At 43.1% G+C, this 26086-nt stretch overlaps 1 protein-coding gene across 1 annotated transcript; it reads left to right on the forward strand.

Moving 5' to 3' along the window:
- Positions 1–469: 469 nt before the first annotated feature.
- LOC146681531 (ATP-binding cassette sub-family C member 4-like) lies at positions 470–26084 on the forward strand. The gene is made up of 26 exons (XM_085448780.1): positions 470–513; positions 666–791; positions 5794–6043; positions 6651–6758; positions 6862–6951; positions 7045–7236; positions 8229–8323; positions 8578–8664; positions 8874–8970; positions 9612–9833; positions 9993–10130; positions 10591–10628; positions 10780–10895; positions 10984–11130; positions 11861–11940; positions 12035–12185; positions 12292–12411; positions 12947–13057; positions 23551–23651; positions 24007–24198; positions 24280–24435; positions 24701–24790; positions 24874–25046; positions 25154–25259; positions 25379–25512; positions 25681–26084. Exons 1-26 carry the CDS (start codon positions 470–472, stop codon positions 25694–25696), a joined length of 3180 nt encoding a protein of 1059 aa, XP_085304906.1. The 3' UTR covers positions 25697–26084.
- Positions 26085–26086: the final 2 nt, after the last annotated feature.

Consider the following 26086-nt stretch of genomic DNA (forward strand, 5'->3'; position numbering starts at 1 on the left):
AATATGTTCCGATGGATCCATCTATACTTGTCGGTGTTGTGAAAATTGTTTTTTGAGCAGTTAAGTAAAATTCCTCTCATCAGGCTCTCAGACTCAGTGCTAAATCCATGGGACAAACAACCACTGGGCAAATAGTGAACCTCCTTTCAAATGATGTTAATCGTTTCGATGAGGTAAGAGAATCATGTACTCAAACACATGATGAGATTATTTAATTGTATTTGATGACATTTTTAAACCAAGTTGTGCCCTTAACATCAAGATCTTCACACAGATTTGTAAAAAATTGTAAGGTTTGGACAAGTTGTCCAGCATGTTTTCTGCACGTCAACAATCATGCTCTCTATAGATTACACTTAATCTGCACTACCTGTGGGTGGGACCTCTCCAAGCAGTGGTGATCATTGTTTTCCTTTGGTATGAGATCGGTGCCTCGTGCCTGGCAGGTGTAGCAGCCATCGCACTCATGATGCCGATACAAACCTGGTTTGGAAAACTCTTTGGCATCTTCAGGTATGGACGAAGAATACAGAAGCTGGACATTATTGTTTCTGACGATAACGTTCTTTTATTATGCGCATTGTCTGCCTGTTTTTATACAATTTTGATTAGATGGTTTTTTTAGCCTCTAATGGACACAGTGTAAATGGTGCTTATATTTGCAGGAGCAAAACAGCAGTCCTTACTGACAACAGAATCCGTATCATGAACGAAGTGGTGTCTGGTATCAGGATAATCAAGATGTATGCCTGGGAGAAACCGTTCTCAGCTCTGGTGACTGAAGTCAGAAGGTAAGAACTACAGGTTTTATGAAGAATCAGCTAAGTTTTTTAGAGGAATTTCTTCTTCTTATAATGTGCTCCCATAATAATTATGAGTATAAACAGTGAATCAAAAACTGTCAAAATAAATATTTTAATAAACTGACTCGTCATCCTGCAGTTTTATGATTTGGAACGACCAATATGATTAATGCTTCGACACATGTGGAAATGAAATGAACTGAAAATATCAGACATGTCTTTAGCTGTCTTTTAAAATAGTGAACAGGACCGATAAACTTCAGGGGCATAAAGAAAGATCATACCACAGATCAGGCTTGCTCCATCAGCCCAGGAACTTTTCTCATTTGCCAAACGAATGAGAAATGTAGGGTTCACATAATGTGTGGTTTGTCTGGAGGCGGAGATCCATGTTGAACCACTGTGCTCTTCTGGAACAGCGGAGAACTGGTCCTATACATGTAAAAATCAAAGGAACACTTTTTGATGAGATTATAGCATCAAGTCAGTTAAACTTATGGGAATAATACAAACTGCTAAGTACCATTTTGAGCTGCTGCAGTGATATTTCAACAAAATATATATTTTTCAGCTCTATAGGTTGATAATTTTCATTTCGATGAAACAATCTGACATCCTTTCATTCCTTACACAATACACAGTCCATAGTGTAGTCAGCATTGATATCCAGCATGATTTTTCCTATATTTTTTTAGTTAGAGTATACAGTTGAAAACATCCTTTGGTGTGCCTAATGTTTTATGTGTGCTTATGAGTCTCCTCATCAACAAGAACAAAGAGCTTGAGCATATAAAGTTAGGCATGTCTGGGAAAATGTAAAGAGATTTCATTAATAGCATGATCTGTATTGGATTTTCTTATCTCTGCAGAGCTCATCAATTTCTTTAAATCACTGCAATCACAGTTTTTTCTGGTAACCTCTTAGGGCCCATGGGAGTTCATATGGATTAGCTACAAGAAGAATTAATCAGAATTAACAACAAGGAGAATTCCTTATTGCTTTGATGTACTGCTCTTAAAGAACAGCTTAGATTTGTATTAATTCATTAATCCTCAACTTTCTCAGCATTGATGTCTGGTTAATGATAATCCTTTATGTTTGCTCTGCACTTTATATGTTAACTGTCACTTATTGTTCCCATCAACACCTTCTGAGATTCTTTGAAAGAAACCCACTCAAAATCAGTCCTTGTGACATCAAGCAGTAATCCATTGTAGCCTTCAAAACTTTCCATCCATCTTCAGCTTAAATGTACTTAGAATAACCACAGAGGAAATTTGTCACTACTAGTGACCAGCATTGAATGGGAGGCTCTGCCTTCTTCATTCTGATTTTAAATACTTACCACGTGTAAGTCAGAAGTCTCTATTGGGGTGATATGGTATAAAGAGGTTTGCTTTACAGAAGCCAGTATTTTAATATTGGCCATGTACAGACAGAGAGTGAGGAAGTCGGTGAAGCTTGAACTTTTGGTGTGGATTATACAACAGCTCAACATTATTTTTCTGTGTGAAAACTTGGGTTGCATTGTAGTCATGATTAATTCAGGGTTACAGTTTCAGGAAGAAAAATGTTTTACAGTCAACCTTCAAGTCTCAATGAGTCTTTGATAATAAAGACTTCTTAAGATATCCACAGTTACAAAACTACTAAATATGTAGTAAATATGAAGTAATGTGTACATTTGGATTCTAACACAGGGTTGATTTATGGTGAAATGGTTTGTCTATTTTTATATTTTAAATGGATTTTAAGTTGGGGTTTTTTTTAATGATTTGTAGAGAAGAGACAAAACCCTTCATCTTGATCAAAACACAAAACAAAGAACGTTACGTTCTTTCCGTCAAGCGCAAGGCCTCAGGCTTCGGGGCCTCTGCAGATGCTGAATCATTACATTCTTGTGAGAGGCCCCGCACTGAATGTCCTTAGAGGCCGTACCAAAGCTTTCGACAAACAATTTTTTTTAAAGCTGTTTTGCTAATGTTCTAAAGTAAGGTCAAATCTATAATTAACTGTCATTTTCTGCTGAGTCAAGCTAAATGTATTCCCAGTATTAGCATTCCATCATTACCAAACGATATGTTGACGCTATGCTGGACTGAGCCTTTGGTCAAGCAAACTAACACATGATCTTGGTGTTGCATGAGATACATGCAACACCAAGATATATTGCCAAAAGTTCTTGCTCGTTTGCCTTCACACGCATATGAAATTGAGTGACATCCCATTGTTAATCCATAAGGTTTATTATGATTTAGGAGTATATTTATGGGAATTTTTAACCATTTTTCCAGAAGTGAGGTCAGACACTGATATTGGATGAGAAAGTCTGGCTCACAGCCTCCGCTCTAATTATTCCCAAAGATGTTCTGTCAGGTTTAAGTCAGGACTCTGTGCAAGCCAGTCAAGTTATTTCACATTAGACTCATTGATACATGTTTATTTGGATGTTGTTTTCTGCACTGTTGCACAATGATGTTGGAACAGGAAGAGGCCGTCCTCAAACTGTTCCCACAAGGTTGGGAGCATGAAATTGTCCAAAATGTCTTGTTATGCATCAAGAGTTAGTTTCACTGGAACTAAGATGAGCCCAACTCCTGAAAAACAACTCCAGATCTCACCGCTCCACCAAATTTTACACTTGGCACAATGTAGTCAGGCAAGTACTGACAGACTCGATACACGTACACTACCGGTCAAAGGTTTTAGAACACCCCAATTTTTCCATTTTATAATTGAAAGTTATGCAGTTTAATGTTGCATTGCACTCTGAAGTGAAAGCATAGTACAAATAAGCAATTCAAGTAAAACAATTATCATGGAATCAATTTATAGACCAAAATGTATTCTATAATTCCACCTTTGGCAGCTGAACACACCCGTGGCATTCTTTCTACAACAGAGATCAAATATTCTTCAGAAAGTTCTTCCCATATCGGTTGCAGAGGTTCCCATAAATGTGTGGCACTTTTAGGTTGCTCTGCTTTCACTCTTCTGTCCAGTTCATCCCAAACCAGCTCGATGGGGTTTAAGTCTGGAGACTGGAGACCACTCCATGTTTTCCAGCTTACCATCTTGTTCTTTGTTCCTGAGGTAGTTCTGGCATAGCTCGGACTTTTGTTTTGGGTCATTATGTTGCAATAGGATGAAACCCTGACCAACTAGAGGGTATTGCATGGCGCTGCAGAATGCTGTGTTAGCCATTTTGGTTCAGGGTGCCTCTCACTCTGTACAAGTCACCGAGCTGGAATCCAGCAAAACAGCCCCAGACCATCACACTTCCTCCTCCATGTTTGACAGTTGATGCCACACACTGTAGAGCCATCCTTTCGCGTACGAAGATCCTGCGTGATGAACCGGTGATTTCAAATTTTGATTCATTGCTCTATAATACCTTCTTCCAGTCTTCAGTAGTGCAGTGGCGATGTTTCATGACCCAGGCAAGCCTCTTTGTCTTATTCTGACGTCTTAGCGATGGCTTTCTTCCTGCAGCTTGTCCTGTCAAACCTGCAGCTCGAAGTCTTCTCTTCACAGTTGAAACTGAGACTTACTATGACCATTATTAAGCTGTGTTTAAAGCTGTTGCCCTGTTAGCCACTGATCACGGAAGCTGTTAACTCTCAGAAACCTTTTTCTCACCACAAACTACTTTTTGCAGTACAGTGCTGTTCAGCTGATGCTCACGAGGGCATGGTACCACAGTGTGTTCCAACACTGCTTTCATGCAGGCAGAGGGGGTTGTAAGTAATCCAGAAAAGCTGGAACACCTGTAAGAATTAGTAGCACCAGCTTTCAAGACCTGATCAACCTCCATTGCTGCACAACAGCTTTAAATTGTTAACCCATTTTGTGTTCCCTGAAAAATACCTTTTTGTATAATTTTGAAATGTACATTATTTTTCATTTTTTTCGAGAGTAAAAAAGGGTTATATAAGAATCAGTCCATTTACCATCCAGTGACCCTGTTCGGTGATTTTACGTTGCCTACTGTACCACTTCCTGGCAAAAAAGCAGAAAACTCAGAACCACTGTACTGCCAGATAAAAAAAAGTTTAATGCAATTTGTAGAAGCACAGCGAGGATAAACTTGACCTACGTGTATCGACTAGAGAAACTTCACGAGGGTCTAACATTCAAACTGGGAAGCTTAAATACAAACTTAAAAAGACAATAACAACCACCTGTGTGAGAGGAAATAAAAAAAACAAAACAAGAAGCATCACTGTAAATATATCAAGAATCACATATTATACGTGATAAACCTTGTTAACTCAATCTTTGTAGGCTAATAAATATAAGACCACAAAATACAAAAAATGCACAGAAAATATGTGATAAAGACATGAAAACTGTGGGAAGGAAAAACACAGGAAGGAAGCTCTGGGAGAACCAGGTTCAGGGAGGGGCAGCCATCTGGTGCAATTGGTTGGGGGTTAGGGGAGGAAGACAGGATAAAGCCATGGTGTGGAAGAGAACCAGAGATTAATAATAACTAATGATTAACTCTAGAGTGGTGTATAAACAGAGGGTGAAAAGAGGTTAGTGAAGAAGAAACACAAGCATAAATTAGGTAGGTTTCAGGGCCAGGGTCACCTGATCCAGCCATAACTATGAACTTTATCAAAAAGCAAAACTTTAATGCTAATCTTGAAATCCAAACTGGGGGCTGGTTCAACAGAAAAGGGCCCTGAAAGCTGAAGTCGCTCTATCTACTACAATAACCAAGGAACCACAAGTAAGCCTGCAGTCTGAGAGCAAAGTGCTCTATTGGGGTGATATTTAAGATAAGATGAGGCCTGATAGTTCAAGGTCTTGTATGTTAGTATGTCTTTGCACTCTTCATGGTCTGATGAAGAAAATAATTATTTAGACGTAAGTATTTCAGTTGTAGTCATTTGAGCATTCTTTTTTTTGACAGTGGTGTGACACTCTAAATAAAGTCTTCTGATTTTACATATTAAGCCTCCCTATGTTCTTCTTTACTCCTAGGAAAGAAATTCATCAGATATTAAAAAGCTCCTACCTGCGAGGACTCAACATGGCTTCATTCTTTGCCAGCAGCAAGATGACAGTGTTTGTCACCTTCACTGTCTACGCCCTCCTGGGCAACACCATCACTGCCAGCAGTGTGTTTGTCACTGCATCCCTGTATGGTACAATTAAGCTCACAGTGACCCTGTTCTTTCCTCTGGCCATTGAGAAATTGTCAGAGACTGTTGTGAGCATTCGCAGGATTAAGGTAATTCTGTTCTTTCATAAATTGGAATACAAGTAACAAAACCGTAGCTGATATCTGTCATTAGTACCATAATGACCGATTTACTACTTTTCTATTGTCTAAAAAGTTCAGAGAACTTTACATAACAAAAATCGTGTTGACTTAATGTTACGGTCTTCCCTGAGCCTGGTTCTGATGGAGGTTTCTTCCTGTTAAAATGGATTTTTTCCTTCCCACTCTCACCATGTGCTTGCTCATCTGAGTAATCTGATTGTTGGGACTTTCTCTGCATTGTTGTATTGTCTCTTTAGGTTACAATATAAAGCATGTTGAGGCAACTGTTGTTGTGATGCTTGTTTGGTGCTGTTGAACTAAAATAGAATTGAAATTCATGATGTTTTCCATCATGGAGAATCCATCTGTCAAATAGATCCTAAAGTGATGTCCAGATTGATTGCAGATATTGTAACTGTCCTGCAAAAAAATGGATAAAAGATTGGTGGTGACATCAGAACTCTTTTTAATCTTAAATGTAGTTGTTTCTAAATTTGTGGATAGGTAAAGCAAGAGAACTGTGCTAATTTAGTTTATGTTTCAAAGCACGTGTGTCCATTAAATATCTTTCAAGAATTTTCTCGTCCTGGAAGAGCTTGAAAGAAAAAATCTCGCACTGCCTTTGGAGGGAAAAATGGAGAACGCTATTGAAATTGAGGCACTGACCTGCTACTGGGATAAGGTAAATGTTAAAGTTTAAAACTCATATTGATAATGAGTCATCTTGCATAATTTTAAATTCAAAATTTGTGCATTAATTAATACATTCTTCTTCTTTTTTTTAGAGTTTGGATGCACCATCTCTGCACAATGTTTCCATCACAGCAGAGTCACACCAGCTTTTCACTGTGATCGGACCAGTGGGGGCCGGAAAGGTCCGCAACTGACTTATCATTTAGCCTTTAGGTCAGAACATTCAAAATTGTGTTTTCAGGGTCACATGTTCATAACATCTGTGTTTTCTTCAGTCATCTCTGCTCAGTGCCATCCTGGGAGAGCTGCCTTATGACACAGGCACATTAAAGGTCATAGGTCAAATAAGCTATGCAGCCCAGCAACCCTGGGTGTTCCCTGGAACCATCCGCAGCAACATCCTGTTCGGGAAACAACTGAATCCTAAAAAGTATGAGAGGGTCCTCAGAGCCTGTGCTCTGAAGAAGGTGAGATATAATGCTGCAAGTTAACCAGTTCATGTTAGGCCAGCAGCTCAAGGCGAACCGCTCTTTACCCTCTGGTGTAAAATCTTACAAGGTGGGTTCCTACCTATAGAAAATGCTGATTAGCTCCAACAATATGATCAGATGACCTTGATAAAAGCCAGCAGCCTTCAAAAGTCAATTATAATCATATTGATTAATTGCATTGTTTGCTATAGTTTAGGAGCAAATTCTGAAATTTGACTTTGGGACGTCACATCTTTTCTTGAAAGTAAAGCAGTATTAGTTGTGCTTTTCTTTTATGTCTCATTTGAAGTACAGCTGTGGTCAGAAGTTTGCATGCACTCATCCCAGGCATGAATGTCATGGTTATTTAACTGTTCTTTTTCTATAGTGGAATGATTGTACAGCACACATCTTCAATAACTTTAAAACAAGTTTAAGCTTTTATTTGGGATTTTTTCTAATCTATGGATCAAAAATATACAAACAACCTCAAATATATACTCACCAATTTATTGGTGTTCATTTAGCTGTATTTAGTTCAATATCACTTTGCAAGTTGCTCTTCAAACAGACACTTTTGGAGGCCATCAATGATCTTCTGGTGGATTCTGTCTAGATATTTTGACCACTCTTCTTGGCAGTTTGTTTAAATTGGTTAGTTTCCTGGTATGGAGCTGGCCATCCTGGGAGAGCTGCCTTTGAAAGCCTCACCTTTGTTCCTCTAAATATATTGTGGTCTAACATCTCAGTCTTTCTCTTGTCTGACCATAAAACATTTTATCAGAAGCTATTTGTTTGTCCATGTGGGGGAACGGCAAATTTCAATCAAGCTTGAAGGTGTCGACTTTGGAGCAGGGCCTTTTTTCTGTACAATCGTTTCATTCTGGAAAAAGAACAATTCAAATAAATCATTAAAAACTCAAAATTATCATGACATTCATGCCCTTGATGATTGTAGGCAAGTTACGCCTCCATTGTTTCAAATTCAGGACCTGCAGCTGTTCCCAGATGGAGATCTGACACTGATCGGGGACAGAGGGGCCACACTCAGTGGGGGACAGAAAGCTCGTGTCAACCTGGCAAGGTACATGGACATCATGTAGTAAGAACGCTACCTAGAAGAAAACTTACACGTATTGTATCACCGTGACGCATTCAAATGTTAGTCTGAGTTTCTAAGGAACCTAAACTAGAGGCAACAAGTAGCTAGATGTTGGGGTGCATGTATTTTTACCCTGCATGCACACACTTGTGCTGTTACATTTGCTATAGTTTATGTGAAAGTTCAGTCTTTTTCCTGACAAATAAGATTCCCCCACTGTGTGTCCTTGTTTTCAGGGCTGTATATCAGGATGCAGACATCTACCTCCTGGATGACCCTTTAAGTGCTGTGGATGCAGAAGTTGGAAAACATCTTTTTGAGCAGTGAGTAATAAAGAGTTCGGTGCTAATTATCTGTATACCCTGATTAATAATGGTGTCGAGAATCGTGCTCATGCTCGACAGTACACACTGCATGATTGAAGTTCATGTGAACTGTTTTAATTCCATTCAGTTCAGTTTTATTTATATGGAACTATTTCAAAGCAACAGTCACAAACGTGCAGAAACCCCCTCTTATTTATCAAAATCAGGTGTATCTGTGGCCTGCTGAAGAACAAGTGTCGTATCCTCATCACACACCAGCTCCAGCATCTGAGGACGGCTGACCAGATCCTGGTCCTCAAGGAGGTTTGTCCCCCTTTATGCTGGTTTAAGTAGGCAGGGGATAAACATGTTTGCATTCACCAGTTATAGTTTGTTACTCTGAGGTGTGTAATCTCTGAGAGTGAGCTCCAGCACACGTTGATCTCCAGTCGTCAGGTGAGATTTCCGTTTCCAAATTGTTATTAATTTTTTAACTTACAACACAAAGTCTCTGGACCAGATGTGTTAATACAAAACTACTCAGTTACAGAAGTTAAGGAAACATATTCATTCAGATGAAAAATCTAATTCAGTTTGTCAAAAAACGCTTCAGCTGGATGAAAGAGATCCAGCATTATGTAGAGTGATGTTGGGAGGTTTAGGTTTAGGTTAGCTTAGGTGACGAGCTGAAAAGTGTCAGGGATAAACAGGCAATGCGGCTTTGTGTACAGTTCCAATTAAATCTCCTTGATCCCCTTTTTAATGTGTTCCCCTTTACTCACAGGTTCTGCATTTTGTAGAAGGAGCTTCACAACTGATTTTTAATGGTGGTTTTCCAATTTTCCAAATTCATAGAAATGATTTTCTCCGAAGGAAGGCGTTCCTTCAGATGAGCCTTTTTGACTTTTTTGTTATTAAGTACTGAAAAACACATTGTTGCTCATTTTCATTATTTGTTTCTCCAGGGTCATGTCATGGTCCAGGGAACCTACAGTGAGCTGCAGACCTCTGGCCTGGATATTGTGTCCCTGCTGAGAAGTGATGTGGAGGCACATTCAGTTGGGTCATGTTCGGTTGACCCAGACAAATTGTCTTTACGCAGCCAGTGGACGATTTGCTCACATGGGTCACACTGTTCTTCCAGCAGCCTCCTGCTACCAGACAGCAGCTGCACTGATCAGCTTCATGTAGGTATATTTCCAAAAGATTAGATTAAGAGTCCCCACATAAATGGCAGCATTTTGTAGTCACCTAATTACAAGGATGGACAGAGGTAGAAATGAATAGTTTGGGTTAAAATAGACCTGCAAGTCTATTATCACTAAACTTATTTTATTGTTTTGCAGGTTGAAGTTGCTCAAACTATTACAGAAGAAACTCGAGCTGAAGGAAATGTTAGCGGCCATGTTTACCTTAAGTACTTCACAGCAGGCTGTAACACTTTGGTGTTAATGGTCATAATACTGCTCAGCATAATAGCTGAGGTAAGCCCCGACCCTTCAACACCCTTCCTGCACTCTTTCTGTCTCCAGGTGTTACCTGTCTGTATTAACTGTTATCAGTATTAAATCCCTCACTGTACAATCATGTGGAAATGTCACAGTGACTCTAACCCAGGGGTGGGCAATCTCAGTCCACGAGGGTCGGTGTCCCTGCAGGTTTTAGATCTCACCTTGGGTAATCACCTGAATCACATGATTATTTCGTTACCAGGCCTCTGGAGAACTTCAGGACATGTTGAGAAGCTAATTTAGCCATTTAAATCAGCTGTGTTGGTTTGAGGACACATCTCAAACCTGCAGGGACACCGGCCCTCGTGGACTGAGATTGCCTACCCCTGCTCTAACCTGACTTAACCTTCCCACCCTCCCACACATTTCATGCAACTTGGTTTCCTCATGCTGTGTTTCAAAAATTGATCTAAAGAGAGGTCCGTTTCAACAGGTTGCATATATCCTGCAGGACTGGTGGCTGGTATATTGGTAAGAACTTTACCAATGTGGATATTTTTAATGGCAAATACAGTATGCAATAGCTTAACTTTATACTGTTCATTTGACAGTTTTTTTTAAATGAAATTAGATCAGTTATCATTTCGTGTGTACCTGATTGAATTGTCTTGTCATCTGACAGGGCAGGGGAGGAGTTTTCTAACAGCACAGCCACTGCTGTTAGCGTGGACAGTGGAATGGATGTTACTAGCTCATTTCGAAAGTTTGATCTCACTTTTTACCTCGGTATTTATTCAGGTAAGCCTATAGTTATAGTAATACCTATAGTTCTTGTTAGAGTCTTCAGGTCTAATATCTAATATAGTCCTGCTGTGTTTACTTTTAGGTTTGACAGCAGCAGCTGTGGTCTTTGGTTTTGCCAGGAGTTTGGTGATATTTCACGGGCTGGTGAGATCAGCTCAGACTCTGCACAACAGCATGTTTAGTGCTGTTCTCCACACCCCGGTTACCTTCTTTGATGTCAACCCCATAGGTGAGGCCTACACAGAATTTATTTTAAATTTAAGAAAAAGCGTTGAATTACATCAGGGTATATCCTGCCTTATGCCTTTGACCGATTGGGAGTTTTGCCTATAGTTTTACAAATAACCCAGTCTATTTCTACCAGGAAGAGAACTGGAGTCAAAACACATCCCTGACATATTCCAGTGTTGTCTGAGTTCTCCAAGATGACATTGGCCTTAAACCTCTAAAAAAAGGTCTATTAAGTTCAGTTCAATCCAGTTTTATTCATACTTGGCACTCCAAGTTAGAACAGCCACATAAAGGTGCTTTGGGAGGGAAAAACTCTCTTTTAACAGGAAGAGATTCCTGGTAAAACCAGGCTCAGGGAGGAATGGGGATTTTCCTCCCCACTTTCACCGAGGTGCTTGTCATGAGGCAACGTTTCAATGAATGGTGAAAGCATTGATTTGTATGGTGTAAAGCTTCATGTTCAGAACATAGACAGCATAAAGATGGACGTAGTGATATCACCCACTGATTTTGGATTGTCCAGGTAGCTTCAATGTTAGCGTCTTGCTAGCATTAGCCCACTAGAGCATACAGTACACACTAAGAAAAAGGACAAAAATTACACTTGCCTACATCCTTAACATGATAATGGTGCTGGGTGCAGGGCTGACATATCTTTGCTTTTACTGACTGAATGATTTATAGTCTTCTCTTTATATAATGTTTCTGTTCCTTTTCCCTTGTTTCAGGTCGAATACTCAACAGATTTTCCAAAGATGTCAGCCAAATGGACTCCATGCTACCTATCACTTTTGTGGACTTCTATCAAGTGAAGACTACTATATGTGCTATATACACACAAGACTCACTTAAAAGGATCCTTCAGTAATTTGAGTATTTCTGATTATGCGATGTTGTTTTAGTTGTTTTTACAGAATGCTGGCGTTATCGCGGTGGCAGCCTCAGTCATCCCTCTCATCCTCATCCCTGTTGTTCCTCTCCTAATAATCTTTCTGTACTTGAGAAGCTTTTACCTCCGTACCTCACGTGATGTCAAACGTCTCGAGTCAACAAGTGCGCTTATTTTTATTACGATCCTATTATAAACTCATCATTTTAAACTGTAGGTTCAATGACGCTGGCTGTTTAACAGTTTCTCACAGCTAATCTTTTCCTACAGCGCGGAGTCCAGTCTTCTCCCACCTGTCCTTGTCTCTTCAGGGTCTTTCCACCATCAGAGCCCTCAAGGCTGAGGAGAGGTTAAAGAAGGCATTTGATGCCCATCAGGACCTGCATTCAGGTTTACTCTTTATGAACTCTTTATGGATGGTTAAAACTGAGATTTTCTAGCTGATTTTAAAGGAATTTCAAGCGATAAAGAAAACTACTCATACTTCCAAGTAGAACTGGAATTCTGGATAATTTGCTCTCAGTCTGTCAATGAATACCTTCTGGGAGCATATTTGTAAAGGCATTTTCCCTCTTAAGAAAGGTTATCACAGGTCAATTCAAAGTTGATCATTTGCTCAACTATCTCTCCTAAGAGGCCTTGGGAAGATAAGCTATGCGTCTCCAGCTGAAAAATAGTTAAAAATGTTGTAAATCAGTAATGATAGTGGAATAATGATAGCGAAGAAGCCTGGAAGACTTTAATTCAGTTTTATTTATATGACAACAGTCACCTCAAGGTGCTTTATATTGTACAAATCGCTTTATAATAAATTACATGTGTGAGATATTTGGGTCTCATGAAATGTCTTGTAAAGTGAACCTGCTCAAAAGATTAACCTGGTCATCTTCTTTATAATGAAATGCATTTTTTCGTCTCGTTGCAGAGGCGTGGTTTTTGTTCCTGATGACCTCCCGCTGGTTTGCACTACGCCTTGACAGCATTTGCTCCATATTCATCACTCTCACAGCATTTGGCTGCGTCTTACTCAGACATGGTGAGGAACTAAAGCACCATGCAGACAAACTGTCTCACAACAGGTGCCTTATATTGTAAGGTAAAGAGTCTGTAACGATACAAAGAAAACCCCAACCATCAGAGGACCCTCTTAGAGCAAGCACTTGGCGACAGTGGGAAGGAAAAAATCCTTGATTTATTTTATTACAGCGATTATGTATGCTGTAGGTATTAAAGGTACTGTACAATGTTTTGAATATCAATCTATCAGACTCTAATTTGTACATGTAAATGGAGAGTCCTCTTCACACACTAAGGTTAGTTATGGAGTTCCACAGGGTTCGGTGCTAGGACCAATTCTGTTTATATTATACATGCTTCCCTTAGGCAGTATCATCAGAAGACATAGCATACATTTTCACTTCTATGCAGATGACACCCAGCTTTATATATCTATTAAGCCAGATAACACACACCAATTTGTTAAAATACAGAAATGTCTTAAAGACAAAGACTTGGATAACGTCTACTTTTCTGCTTCTAAATTCAGATAAAACTGGGGTTATTGTACTCACCTATAAAAATCTAACCCTCCAGTAACACTGAGGAATTTTGGAGTCATTTTTGACCAGGATATATCATTCAGTGCATATATGGTAAACAAACGTGTTGGACTTCCATTTGCGGAATCTGGTTCAAATTAAAAACATTCCGTTTAAGTGATGCTGAAAAACTTACTTCTAGGCTGGACTACAATTCCTTATTATCAGGATCTCCTAAAAACGTCCTAAAAAGCCTTGAGATGGTCCGCAATGCTGCAGCAAAGATACTGACAGGGACCAGACCAAGAGAGCACATTTCACCGACACTGGTTTTTCCTCATTGCATCCCTGTTAAATCCGGAATCGAATTTAACATACAAGGTCTGGAATAATCAGGCCCCATCTCATCTTAAAGACCTAATAGTACCCTATCAACCCATTAGAGCACTTCGCTCTCAGACTGCAAGCTTGTTTGTGGTTCCTAGAGTATTTAAAAGTAGAATGGGGGGCCGAGCCTTCAGTATTCAGGCCCCTCTTTTGTGGAGTTTGTATTCAGGACAGGGCTCTAGACTAACTTTTTGCCATGGGCGTACTCCTAACTTTAAAAAGTTAGGCGTACCGGCACAAAAGTTGGGCGCACACAAATTTTATAATAATTTATATAATATAATATAATGTGTTTTTCTGGATACACTGTGCTTTTTCAGCATTCAAAGATTGATGACACCGTGTCAGAGCACTGGCTATGAATTTCAGAAGGATCAGGCCTTAACTTAACAGGAAAAGTTAGCAATAGTTCTTTTCCTATTACAGCTACATCCACGTCTGTCGTGCCTAGGCTGCTCACTAGGGCTGGGTATCATCACTGATTTCTATAATCCATTCGATTCCGGTTTTCAAAGTCCCGATTCGATTCAACTTTTAGCCTCAGACAGTCAGATATATTATAATTCTGATCATTTATCAGTACTGACTTCATCAGAATTGTGAACATCACAGCAGAGGCCTTTGTGTGAAAGTAACTGAGAATAAAACACAGATTTTCCTGGTCTGGCTTTTTATAGCAGATAACCTTAAAAATATTCTACAATGTTCTGCATATAAAGTTTAAATTTCATCAGTATTGAACAACAGAAAAAATAGGCTTTCTTGTCTGAGGTCATTTAAGTGAAAAAAAGAAAAGAAAAAGACAGCAGCCACAGCGCTGTAAACAACGGTAGACTGGTGGGTAATAAGTGAATGAATAATACAGAAAACAGAGATTGGAGACGGGAAACTGTTCTTGAAGTACAGAGAGAGATAGAGAGAGAGAGAGCTAGCTGTGCATGAAGTGTGATTTTTTTTTTTTTTTTTTTTTTTAATAGTCGTGGAAGCAAAACAGCAAAATTCATGACGACATTGATCAAATGTGAAGCGCAGTTTGCTGCTTCTTTTGCTGCTTGCTCGGTGAATTTTGGTTGGAGAGAGACAAAACCTGCAGCTCAGAATCAGCGCAAAAAGACGTAAACACAGTGCGGACCGGACGCATCAGAACCGCTAAGCTCCGACAGAGTGTCCGTCTACGGGCCGTCGGGTGAGAAAGCCGAGAAAGACAAAGTTGATTCTGATGCGTCGGTCCTCTGTGTTTACGTCTTTGTGTGGAATCCCTGTACCTGCTCTCATTTGCTGTTTGGTTGTTGTTGAAATGGTTTTGTGAGCTTTAATCTGAGAATCTGGCGTTTCTGGCAAAACACAGTTATATTTAAAAGTCGATTCAGGATTTAATGAATTGATATCGCTTTATTCAAGCTACTCACCTCCCACTTCCACCTGCACTTTCAACTGGACCACGGCCAATCAGAGAGGTCCCGCCCCTTACTATCTCTGATTGGTTTAGTCCACGTGTAATGGGCTAAGTTTCCATTCAGCTTAAACACTCCCAAGAAAATCTCCAGGACTCAGACGATTGGATTCCAGAAGTTTTTACTGGGCACTTTTTGTGAAACTGTAAACACAATACAATGAAATATACTGTAAACACAATACAATGAAATATACTGTAAACACAATACAATGAAATATATGAAATGTATTATAGATGCAATAAGCTCAAAGCATCTGGCTAATTATCACAGCTTGACAGCCTAGCCGCATAGCTTATATGAGACACAATAAAGTTAACCGAATAACAGACAACGGTTCAAAACGCTTCACCGCTTAATTGTACAAAATGAATTATACTCACAGACTATGCCTTAGCGAAGAGAAAAGGATTAATCCTGTAACGGCGGTTGAATGAGCCCACACGCTAATATCCCGAGTCACACAGTAGATTCACTTTCTGACTCTCAGCGTAAACTGCTCTCGTGTTGTCATGGTTACGAAAATACACACACCGCTCTAAGCTACGATAGCGAGATAAAGAGAACACAAAGAACACATTTCTGGGGGCATAACACTCCCCGCTTGGGGTCTTTAAGAGCCCACATCAATTGGCAGAGTCAGACTTTGGAGAAAGAAGCAGAACTACTTCTGTAATGGGACGAGAGAATCCTCTTCTATTTCCATCTTTAACGACCTCCACTTCGACTCTCCGGACCAGACCGTCCTTCCCTGGAAAGGCTTTCGTGATGATGCCCATGGGCCACTCATTTCTCTCTGCCCGATCATCCTTTAAGAGAACTACGTCCCCTTCTTGAAGATTCGGCTGTTTCCCTTGCCACTTGTGTCGAAGTTGCAGTGTTTTGAGGTATTCACGCCTCCATCTGTTCCAAAACATGTCTGCCAGGCCCTGAACTTGTTTCCACTCCTCCCTGAAGAGATCTGCTTCCTCGAACTTGCCTGACGGCAAAGGAGGCGCGGAGCCTGTTTTGAGAGTCAGGAGCATGGCTGGTGTGAGGATGCAGGGCGACTCGGGGTCGGATGACACTGGAATGATCGGCCTTGCGTTCATAATTGCTGCTACCTCGGCCATAAGCGTGGTCAGAACCTCGTGCGTCAGGCGAGACTTTCTCTGTTCAAGCAGCATGCAGTCCCTCACGGCGGGCAATGCCGATCATCCTCTCCCATGCGCCACCCATATGGGATGCATGGGGTGGGTTAAACACCCAGGTGCAGCTCTGTTTACTGAGGTACTTCTCCACCCTGTCGAACCCTGAGTTTTCCTTGTCCATCCCCAGCTCACGGGAAGCGCCGACGAAGTTAGTTCCACAGTCCGAGCGTATCTGCTTCGCGGGGCCCCTGACCGCAAATAATCTCCTCAAGGCGTTAATAAAGCTGCTGGCACTCATGGCTTCGATCACCTCAATGTGCACTGCCCTGGAACACATACACGAGAACATCACCGCCCATCGCTTGGAGTTCGAAACTCCTCCTCTTGTGCGGCGTGAAACGATGCCCCACGGTCCAAAGACATCGACACCTATGTAGGTGAAGGGAGGTGCTACTTGTAACCGTTCTGCCGGCAGGGCTGCCATCCGTTGATGTTCGGCCTTCCCTCGCAGCTTCTTACAAGTGATGCATCCGTAGAGCAGACTGCTGATACAGCGTTTGGCTCCCACGAGCCAAAAACCTGCGGCCCGAACGGCACCTTCAGTAAGATGTCTCCCCTGGTGTTTTACTGCTTCGTGATAGTGGGACACAAGCAGAGTTGCGAGGTGATGCCGGCCAGGAATGATGATGGGATGAGTCTCGTTCATGCCTAAGCCTGACTGCTCGATCCGACCTCCTACCCTGAGTAGTCGATCCTGGTCCATAATGGGATGCAATCTCCACAAGCTGCTGGAAGATGGTATGTCGACTCCAGAACCGATACACTTGAGCTCTTCCGCGTAGCACTCACCCTGGACACTCTTTACGATGCACACTTTGGCTTTCAGCAGCTCCTCTTCTGTAGGACGACAGATGTGCCAGCCTCGACATTCGCCCTGCGTCGAGCGAGCGAAGGAGCTAGCTACGTGGATCAAATGTGCGATGGCTGCATGGAGTGTGCTGAACTTGGAGAAGCGTTCAAAGCGTTGAGGGCGTACCACGCCTTTAGCAACATGGGTGAGTTTCGTTGTCACCTGTGGACGCACTTCGGCATCGATGTCGGGGTCGACAAGATTGTACGTCTCTTGAAGCTCGGATGGATGCCCTGATGCATCGCAAAGAAAGGCTGGTCCTTTGAGCCATGGTGTACTGCTGAGCAGGGCTGATGCTACAGCTCTTGACCCAACGTCAGCTGGGTTAAGATGCGTTGGAACGTACTTCCACTGGCCGGGACAGGGTGACTGAAGGATACGTTGGACCCTATTGTGTACGTAGACATAAAATCTCCTTGACTGGTTATGGATGTATCCCAGTACGACCTTACTGTCTGTGTAGTAGGTGATGTTGTCATACGTTGTGTCCATCTCTGCGACTATCATCTCGGCGATCTCGACGGCGAGCACAGCAGCACAAAGTTCAAGTCTAGGGACAGTTAGGCTAGGTTGGGGAGCCAACTTCGATTTCCCAAAGACAAACCCAATCTCAGTTTGTCCCTGCTTGCCAGTTACCCTGATGTAGGCTACGGCCGCTATTGCTCTGACGGATGCGTCGGCAAAGACGCAGAGTTCTCTCCTTAGGGCTCCTGTGGTGGAGAGGGACGTATAAGGCCGTGGTATTTGGAGCCCCTCCAGGTCTTGAAGAGACTGTTTCCATCTAGTCCACTCGGTCTCCATGTCTTTGGGAAGGGGTGCGTCCCAATCTTCCGCTTGCAAGGTGAGTTCTCTTAGGATCCGTCTTCCATCAACTGTGATGGGTGCTAGAAACCCTAGGGGGTCGTATAGACTGTTCACGGTCGAGAGTACCCCTCTGCGGGTGAACGGCTTCTGATCGATCTCGATCTGGAACGTGAAAGTGTCCGTGCGCATGTTCCAGAACAGTCCCAGGCTACGCTGGATAGGCAGATCATCGATGGAGAGATCCAGGCCATTGAAATCCTGAGAGCGATCCTGGGAGGGGAATGCTCTGATGACCGCGGAACAATTTGATGCAACCTTGTGCAGCCTGAGGTTGGAAGCCGCGAGCATCTTCTGCGCTCGCTGGAGAACTGCGATGCCTTCTTCCTCTGTACTGAAAGACTTTAAGGCATCGTCGACGTAGAAATCGCGGTCGACGAATCTCCTAGCATCGCTGCCGTAGTCGGCCTCTGCTGCCTTAGCCGCCCGCCGCAGGCAATACACTGCGACGGCAGGCGAGGGGCTGTTACCAAAGAGATGCACCCGCATCCTGTAATCCACGACGTCAGAGGTAGGGTCATTGTCTCTATACCACAGGAAGCGGAGAAAATCCCGGTGGTCTTCTTTCACGATGAAGCAGTGGAACATGTGCTCGATGTCGGCGGTGATCGCAACCTGTTCCTTCCTAAACCTCATAAGAACACCTAGTAGGCTGTTATTAAGATCGGGACCACTGAGTAAGACATCGTTGAGCGATACTCCCTCATAGGATGCACTGCTGTCGAAGACCACGCGGATCTTGTCCGGCTTCCGGGGGTGGTACACGCCGAACAGGGGCAAGTACCAACGCTCCTGACCGGGTTGCAAGGGAGGGGCAGCTTCTGCGTGCGCCTTCTTGAGCGTCTTCTCCATAAACTCTAGGAAGTCGGCTTTCATCCGTGGTCGTTTTTCCAGTGAGCGCCGAAGTGAGACGAGGCGTTCGAGAGCCTGTTTCCTGTTGTTAGGGAGTCGCTGCCTCGGTGACCTAAACGGCAAAGGTGCGACCCAACTGTTGGAGCTGTCTTGGCAACACTCGGCTTCCATTATCCTTAGAAACTCCAAATCTTCCCTGGATGGAGCAAGTTTGTGGTCGTTGGGAGTGCGAGCGAAGACGGTTTGCCCCAAATTGTCTCCGATTAGCGTCGTCGGGGTTCGCGCTGGATGTTGTTGATAGTCACGTGCTTGTTCAAACACCTCTGTTACTTTCATCTGGTTGTTACATGGCTGGAGATGGCTTGTACGACCGTTCCCTAGAACGGCTGTTTTGTAGCTTCTCACCTCCGGTGGTCTGTGAGCACCTCCGAGGCACACGTCTCCGACGATGACCCATCCCAGGTCAAGCCTTTGGGCGAAGGGAGCATCTCCTGGGCCGCTTATTTGCTCTCGGACCTTGTGGACCCGTAAGATATCTCTGCCCAGTAAGAGAAGAATGCTGGCGTCTGGGTCCGGAGGTGGTATCTTGTCAGCGATGCGTTTTAGGTGGGTATGATGATAGGCCACACCGGGGGTGGGAATCTCCGCGCGGATGTTGGGAATTTGGTTACACTCGAGGAGTGTAGGCAGAGAGATACTCAGTTTCTCGTCCAACGGCTCTACGGTGTAGCCGCTGGCTCTCCTTCCTGATGTCTCCGTACGTCCCGCGCAGGTCTTTAGTGTGTATGAGTACGAGCGCCCGGAGATCTTGAAGGCTTCGAAGAACTCTGACCGCGCGAGGGAGCGATTACTCTGCTCATCCAATATAGCGTACATTCTCTTGGCTTCCTCTCTTCGTCCGTTTGGGAACACCCTGACGAGACAGATCTTAGCACACGCTCTAGCACTCAGACCTTCCCCACATACCTGTGTGCACGTTGCGTTGACCTCCTGGTTATCAGCTTTGTCCTCCTCCCCGCTATCCTCTGAGATGGAGGGGAACGATTTAGATTTCCAGGTAGGTGGGTGAGGGTGGAGGGCTGTCACGTGGGCAGCGCTACCACACTCGGTGCATGTTATCTTGGCTGTGCAGTTCTTTGCAAAGTGTTCTGTTGACGAGCAACAGCGAAAGCAGACGTAGTGTTCTTTCAGAAGCTGTTTGCGATCATCTAAGCTCTTCTCGCGGAAACCTCTGCATTTCCTCAGAGGATGGGGTTTTTTGTGCAGGGGGCAATGTTTATTCGGGTCAATACGTTCCCTGCTTTCCTTAGACTCGAACTTGGCAGTGCCTGAGACTTGTGTTTTGTGGGTGTGAACGGACGTCTTCGTGGGCCTCTCCCATTTATTCATTCTCTCGTTTGGGGGGCTTGGCGTGAAGAGGTTGAAACTTGGGTCCGTACGTGCTTTCGCCTCGGTGCGGATGAAGTTCACCAACACGGAGAAAGGTGGGAAGCTGACGAAATGTTCTTGTTTGTATCTCGTCCCGTGGTATAGCCACTTTTCTTGTATGCTGTATGGAAGTTTCTCGATGATGGGCTTAATTCCTCTGGAGGTATCCAAGTACGACATGCCCGCGAGGTAGCCATCTTCTTTAGCGGCTTGTAGCTCTGACAACAGGTCGGCTAGATCCCGGAGTCTCCGTGGATCTTTTGTCGTGAGCTTTGGGAAGCTTTCTAGTTTGCTGAACAGAGCTTGTTCGACGGCTTCTGGGGAGCCATATAGTTCGTCGAGGCGCCCCCATGCTGAGCACAGTCCAATAGTTGGATTCCTGATGTTGACCGTTTTTATTCTTCTTACCTGCTCTGTTGACTCCTTTCCCAGGTGTCTGGTTAGGAGGTCGAGTTCTTCTGCAGCAGACAGGTCTAGATTGGCAATGGCGTTCTGGAATGATGTTTTCCAGGCCCAATAGTTTATTGGCTGGTCGTCATATGCGGTGAGACCTGAAGTCACCAAGTGGTTACGAGCGAGATATTTGATGAGGTCAGTGGTTGTAGAATGGTCGTAATCACCTCCGTAGAGTGTCCCGTGGATGGGCTGATGCGTGGGAAACGTAGAATCTCGTTTGGGGTTCTGCTGTAGGAGTGGAGTTGGAGGGGGGTAGAAGGGTGACTTGGAGCTCTGTCGTGTTGGTGCGTCGCTTCTCCAGGGGCCCTGAAGAGCTTGGTGTGGCGTAATAGCAGCAGGAGCGGCAGCTTGGGTCTGAGCCGCGTTATGCGGGTGAGTGACTGGCTGAGAAGGGGGAAGGTTATTTTCTGTAGCCGATAGACCCTTGGCGCTCAGGCTGGCCTGTTCGGAGACAAAGGCGGCTACGCGCTGGTCTTTGACAGACTGGTGGACCAGGCTGTTAACTTCGCTGCGTACTTCGAGACCCATATCCTGCAGACCAGCTACTAGGGAGTTCGCCTCAGCAACGGCGGCATCCCTTTCTTTTTCATCGATTAGTGCGTCGAGGCTGGCTTGAATACGTGCTTGCTCCACTTTAAGCTCGATTTCTCTTTTTGAATGTGCCGCTCTAGCTTGCGCGGCTTCAGCCTTTGCTTTTGCCATGGCAATGGCTATGCTGATTTTTGAGCCAGACGATGTACCAGATGAGCGACTGCTCCTTGAGCGCACACACTCTGACTGGTTGTCTCCATTTCCTTTGTCAGCATTGCTACGTTGTGACATTGCGTGTCGTTGGGTCTCCAGTATCGGGAGATGTCGGCTGCGGCGAAGTTTTCCGAGGCTATATTGGAGGCTGCTTATCTCTCGATAATGGGTAGCTCCGTACAGCGGCGATCCTCGTATCCCTATTAGCTGCGTTGCAGTCTTTTCACTGTAATGGGCTAAGTTTCCATTCAGCTTAAACACTCCCAAGAAAATCTCCAGGACTCAGACGATTGGATTCCAGAAGTTTTTACTGGGCACTTTTTGTGAAACTGTAAACACAATACAATGAAATATACTGTAAACACAATACAATGAAATATACTGTAAACACAATACAATGAAATATATGAAATGTATTATAGATGCAATAAGCTCAAAGCATCTGGCTAATTATCACAGCTTGACAGCCTAGCCGCATAGCTTATATGAGACACAATAAAGTTAACCGAATAACAGACAACGGTTCAAAACGCTTCACCGCTTAATTGTACAAAATGAATTATACTCACAGACTATGCCTTAGCGAAGAGAAAAGGATTAATCCTGTAACGGCGGTTGAATGAGCCCACACGCTAATATCCCGAGTCACACAGTAGATTCACTTTCTGACTCTCAGCGTAAACTGCTCTCGTGTTGTCATGGTTACGAAAATACACACACCGCTCTAAGCTACGATAGCGAGATAAAGAGAACACAAAGAACACATTTCTGGGGGCATAACACCACGATAGGGCAAAATGTGTGTCTGTTGTTGACCACAGGGAAGGTTGCAGATTTTTTTTTTTTTTTTTTTTTGCTACCCGAACAGTTCGTCGCACAGGTGCAACCAATTTTTTTTTTTTTTTTTTTTAGTGGCACCACTGAAAATTTTGGTCGCATTTGCGACCAAATTGGTCGCACTCTAGAGCCCTGATTCAGGAGACAGACAAACTCTACTTTTAAGACTTTTTTTTTTATAAAGCATATATTTAGGGATGGATGAGTTGACCCTGAATTTTCCCTTAGTCATGTTGCAATAGCTCTAGGCTGCTGGGGGCTTCCCATGATGAGTCTTTTTCTTCACTCTTTATGTGCGTATACACCACTCAGCATTTATTCATTAGTTATTGTTCATCTCTGGCTCTGTTCCAGGGTGTGTCTTTGTCCCGTCTTATTCCCTGCACCCACAGTCAGTCATGGCAGATGGCTGCCTCTTCCTGACCTGGTTTTGCCAGAGGTTTCTTCCTATAAAAACGGAGTTTTTCCTTCTCACTGTCGCCAAAGGATTTGCTCGTGGGGGGTCACATGATTGTTGGGGTTTTCCTCTGTATTATTGTAGGGTCTTTACCTTACAATATAAAGTGCTTTGAGGCAATTGTTGCTGTGATTTGGTGCTATATAAATCAAATTGATGTGAATTGAATTGAATCTGTGCAACAGGTCAAGAATATATAATGTAGATTAATAAGATTTGCCATAAATGGACGTTTATTAAAACCTTTACTTAAACTATTAAAAATAAAGGAAAGAAAAACCAAACAGTTCCACAACTTTTAAACCAACCAGCCCCTTAATGGGCTTGGGGTATTTAGCAAACTAAACACAATTAAATGTTTAATTTAACTGCATTTAGTTTGCTAAATACCCTAACCACACACAGTGAGTTAATGCAGAAGAAAGTCCTGAACTAGCCTCTGATTTCTGATGTTCTCATGTTTTGGATCCATTAGGCCTGGAGGCTGGAGAGGTGGGCCTTGTGCTGACCTATGCTGTAACACTGATAGGAAATTTCCAGTGGACAGTGAGACAAAGTGCAGAGGTGGAGAACATGGTAAGAACTGAGTGATGACATTTTGTATTTCCAGTTTTTTTTGAATGAATGATGTTGATGAAAATGATGTTGGTGGGTGAAGATAAATGTACTTAATGGACAGTTACATGGAGCAAAGTTTCCATTTCCCTTAATCCTCTCAAATTTTGATCATACCTCATTTGTACAAAAACTTTGGACACTTGACTTCTGCACTTACAGTAAAGTATGCTGTACAAATTATAAAGCCCTTTGTAGGAAAGTTGGAATTTTCGGTTTTGGGGTTTAAAAAATATAAAAACATCCTGATGCCTATGAATGAACGTTAACATAGGCTACAAAAAGCATAATTGAAAAAGACCTCTTGGCTTTTCAGATGACATCAGTGGAGAGGGTGGTGGAGTACACTGAGCTAAAGAGTGAAGCACCCTTAGAAACTCAGAAGCGTCCTCCCCCTGATTGGCCGAGCCAAGGAATGATAACCTTTGATCGAGTGAACTTCTTTTATAGCAAGGATGGACCACCGGTCCTCAAAGACATCAACGCCACGTTTCAACCCAAAGAGAAGGTGACACATCGGTTTGTGGAGAACAGCTGGTTGGGGTCTGAGTGATGATCAGCTGTTGATGTTTTGTGTCCTGTGGGTCAGGTTGGTATTGTGGGTAGAACAGGAGCGGGGAAAAGCTCTCTGGTCTCGGCTCTGTTTCGCCTGGCAGAGCCCCAGGGAAAGATCTACATCGACGGTATTGTGACCTCTGAGATTGGCCTACATGACCTGCGCCAGAAGATGTCCATCATTCCTCAGGTACAACATCAGATGACACTTCAACTGCCTGAAGAAATACGTAGTTACAATCTCACTGTTACAATAATGCTATCCATTTCTGTTATTCTTCTATTAATTGAAACTGCTATATCATTTATTTTCAGTAAATTAAACTCAAAACACAGATTTTCAAAGTCATACGATACTGCGTGTCGTTTCCAAATCCATATCCGGTACATAGAATTAATGACGTAGCAGAGTCTACTGATTTTTCTCCCTGACTTCTCTCCCCTCTGCTCCCCAGGACCCAGTTCTCTTTACTGACAGTGTGAGGAAGAACTTGGACCCTTTCAACCAGCACACTGATGAAGACCTGTGGAAAGCTCTGGAAGAGGCTAGTATTTAATTAGCACACCCAGATTTGTCGTTACTGCCCACAGACCAGCTACAGGTTTCTCCTCTCCATGTTCACTGCAGGTACAGATGAAGTCTGTGGTGGAGGAGCTGCCTGGGAAGCTGGAGACTGTCCTGGCTGAGTCAGGCTCCAACTTCAGCATGGGCCAGAGGCAGCTGCTGTGCCTGGCCAGAGCAGTCCTGAGGAAGAATCGCATTCTCATCATCGACGAAGCCACGGCCAACGTTGACCCAAGGTCCTCCAGATACATTACCAGTACAGAGAGCTCCTAGACATCCAGGAGCTTTCTCAACACACTTTTCCCACATGATTCTCAAAGTGTTTTTCTTGTTGTTACTGCAGGACAGATGAGCTGATCCAGAAAACCATTCGGGAAAAGTTCAGAGACTGCACTGTGCTCACCATCGCTCATCGCCTCAACACCATCATAGACAGCGACCGTATACTGGTGACTCAGCTATTCCGACTGTAGCTTTTTAATAAATTCATACTGTTAGAGTACACAGATATGCAAAAAATGTTCCTGTGTTAACTGTTACACCACCGTATGTTTTCTCTTGGCCTAAGGTGCTGGACAGTGGCACCATCCAGGAGCTGGACTGTCCTTTCACTCTACTGCAAAACAAGGAGGGTGCTCTCTACAAGATGGTGCAAGAGATGGGCCAGGCTGAGGCAGCGGCTCTGCTGGAGTCAGCAGGAAGGTGAGGTGAAAAAGAGTCCCCTTAAACATGGCTGAAAAATCTGCATCCACACAGTTTCCATGCTTTCCAGCTTATGACAGCAGCCTGAGCAAAATAATTTAGACTTTTCTGTGGCTGCTACAACCAGGTGAGGTCTACTTCCAACAAGTCTCTCTCACACCCAAACAGAGAAGTTAAACTGTGACGTGGAGTGAAACACTGGAATCAGCTGAACTCTTGCAGCAACCTCTGAGCACCGCGAGCTCCTCCTGCCTCCAACTGTGTGCAACGACTGGGGCGTTTGATGTTTTTTATGCTTTGATCTTATTTGATCTGTGTCTGTTTTTAAGTTATGTTGAAATCATAAATTATGGTTACATTGTCACATGTGAACAAGCTACTCTGTAAGATCTGTAAGCTTCAGAATTTGACCTTGAATTCCCCACCGTTATACTTTTTGTACACGAATTTTCATAAAGTTCATGTAATTTGTAACAGTCCTTGTCTTCTTGACTTGACCAAAGATTTGATTTCAGTATTATATCTTAGTAGCAATATTTGCCAAAAAGCAAAAACTACACAATACACCAAGACA

The sequence above is a fragment of the Copadichromis virginalis genome, linkage group LG23 (genome assembly GCF_057382275.1).
Source record: "Copadichromis virginalis isolate Kocher_CV1m ecotype Utaka linkage group LG23, C_Virginalis_male_GT1.1, whole genome shotgun sequence".
NCBI classification, from domain to species: Eukaryota; Metazoa; Chordata; class Actinopteri; order Cichliformes; family Cichlidae; genus Copadichromis; species Copadichromis virginalis.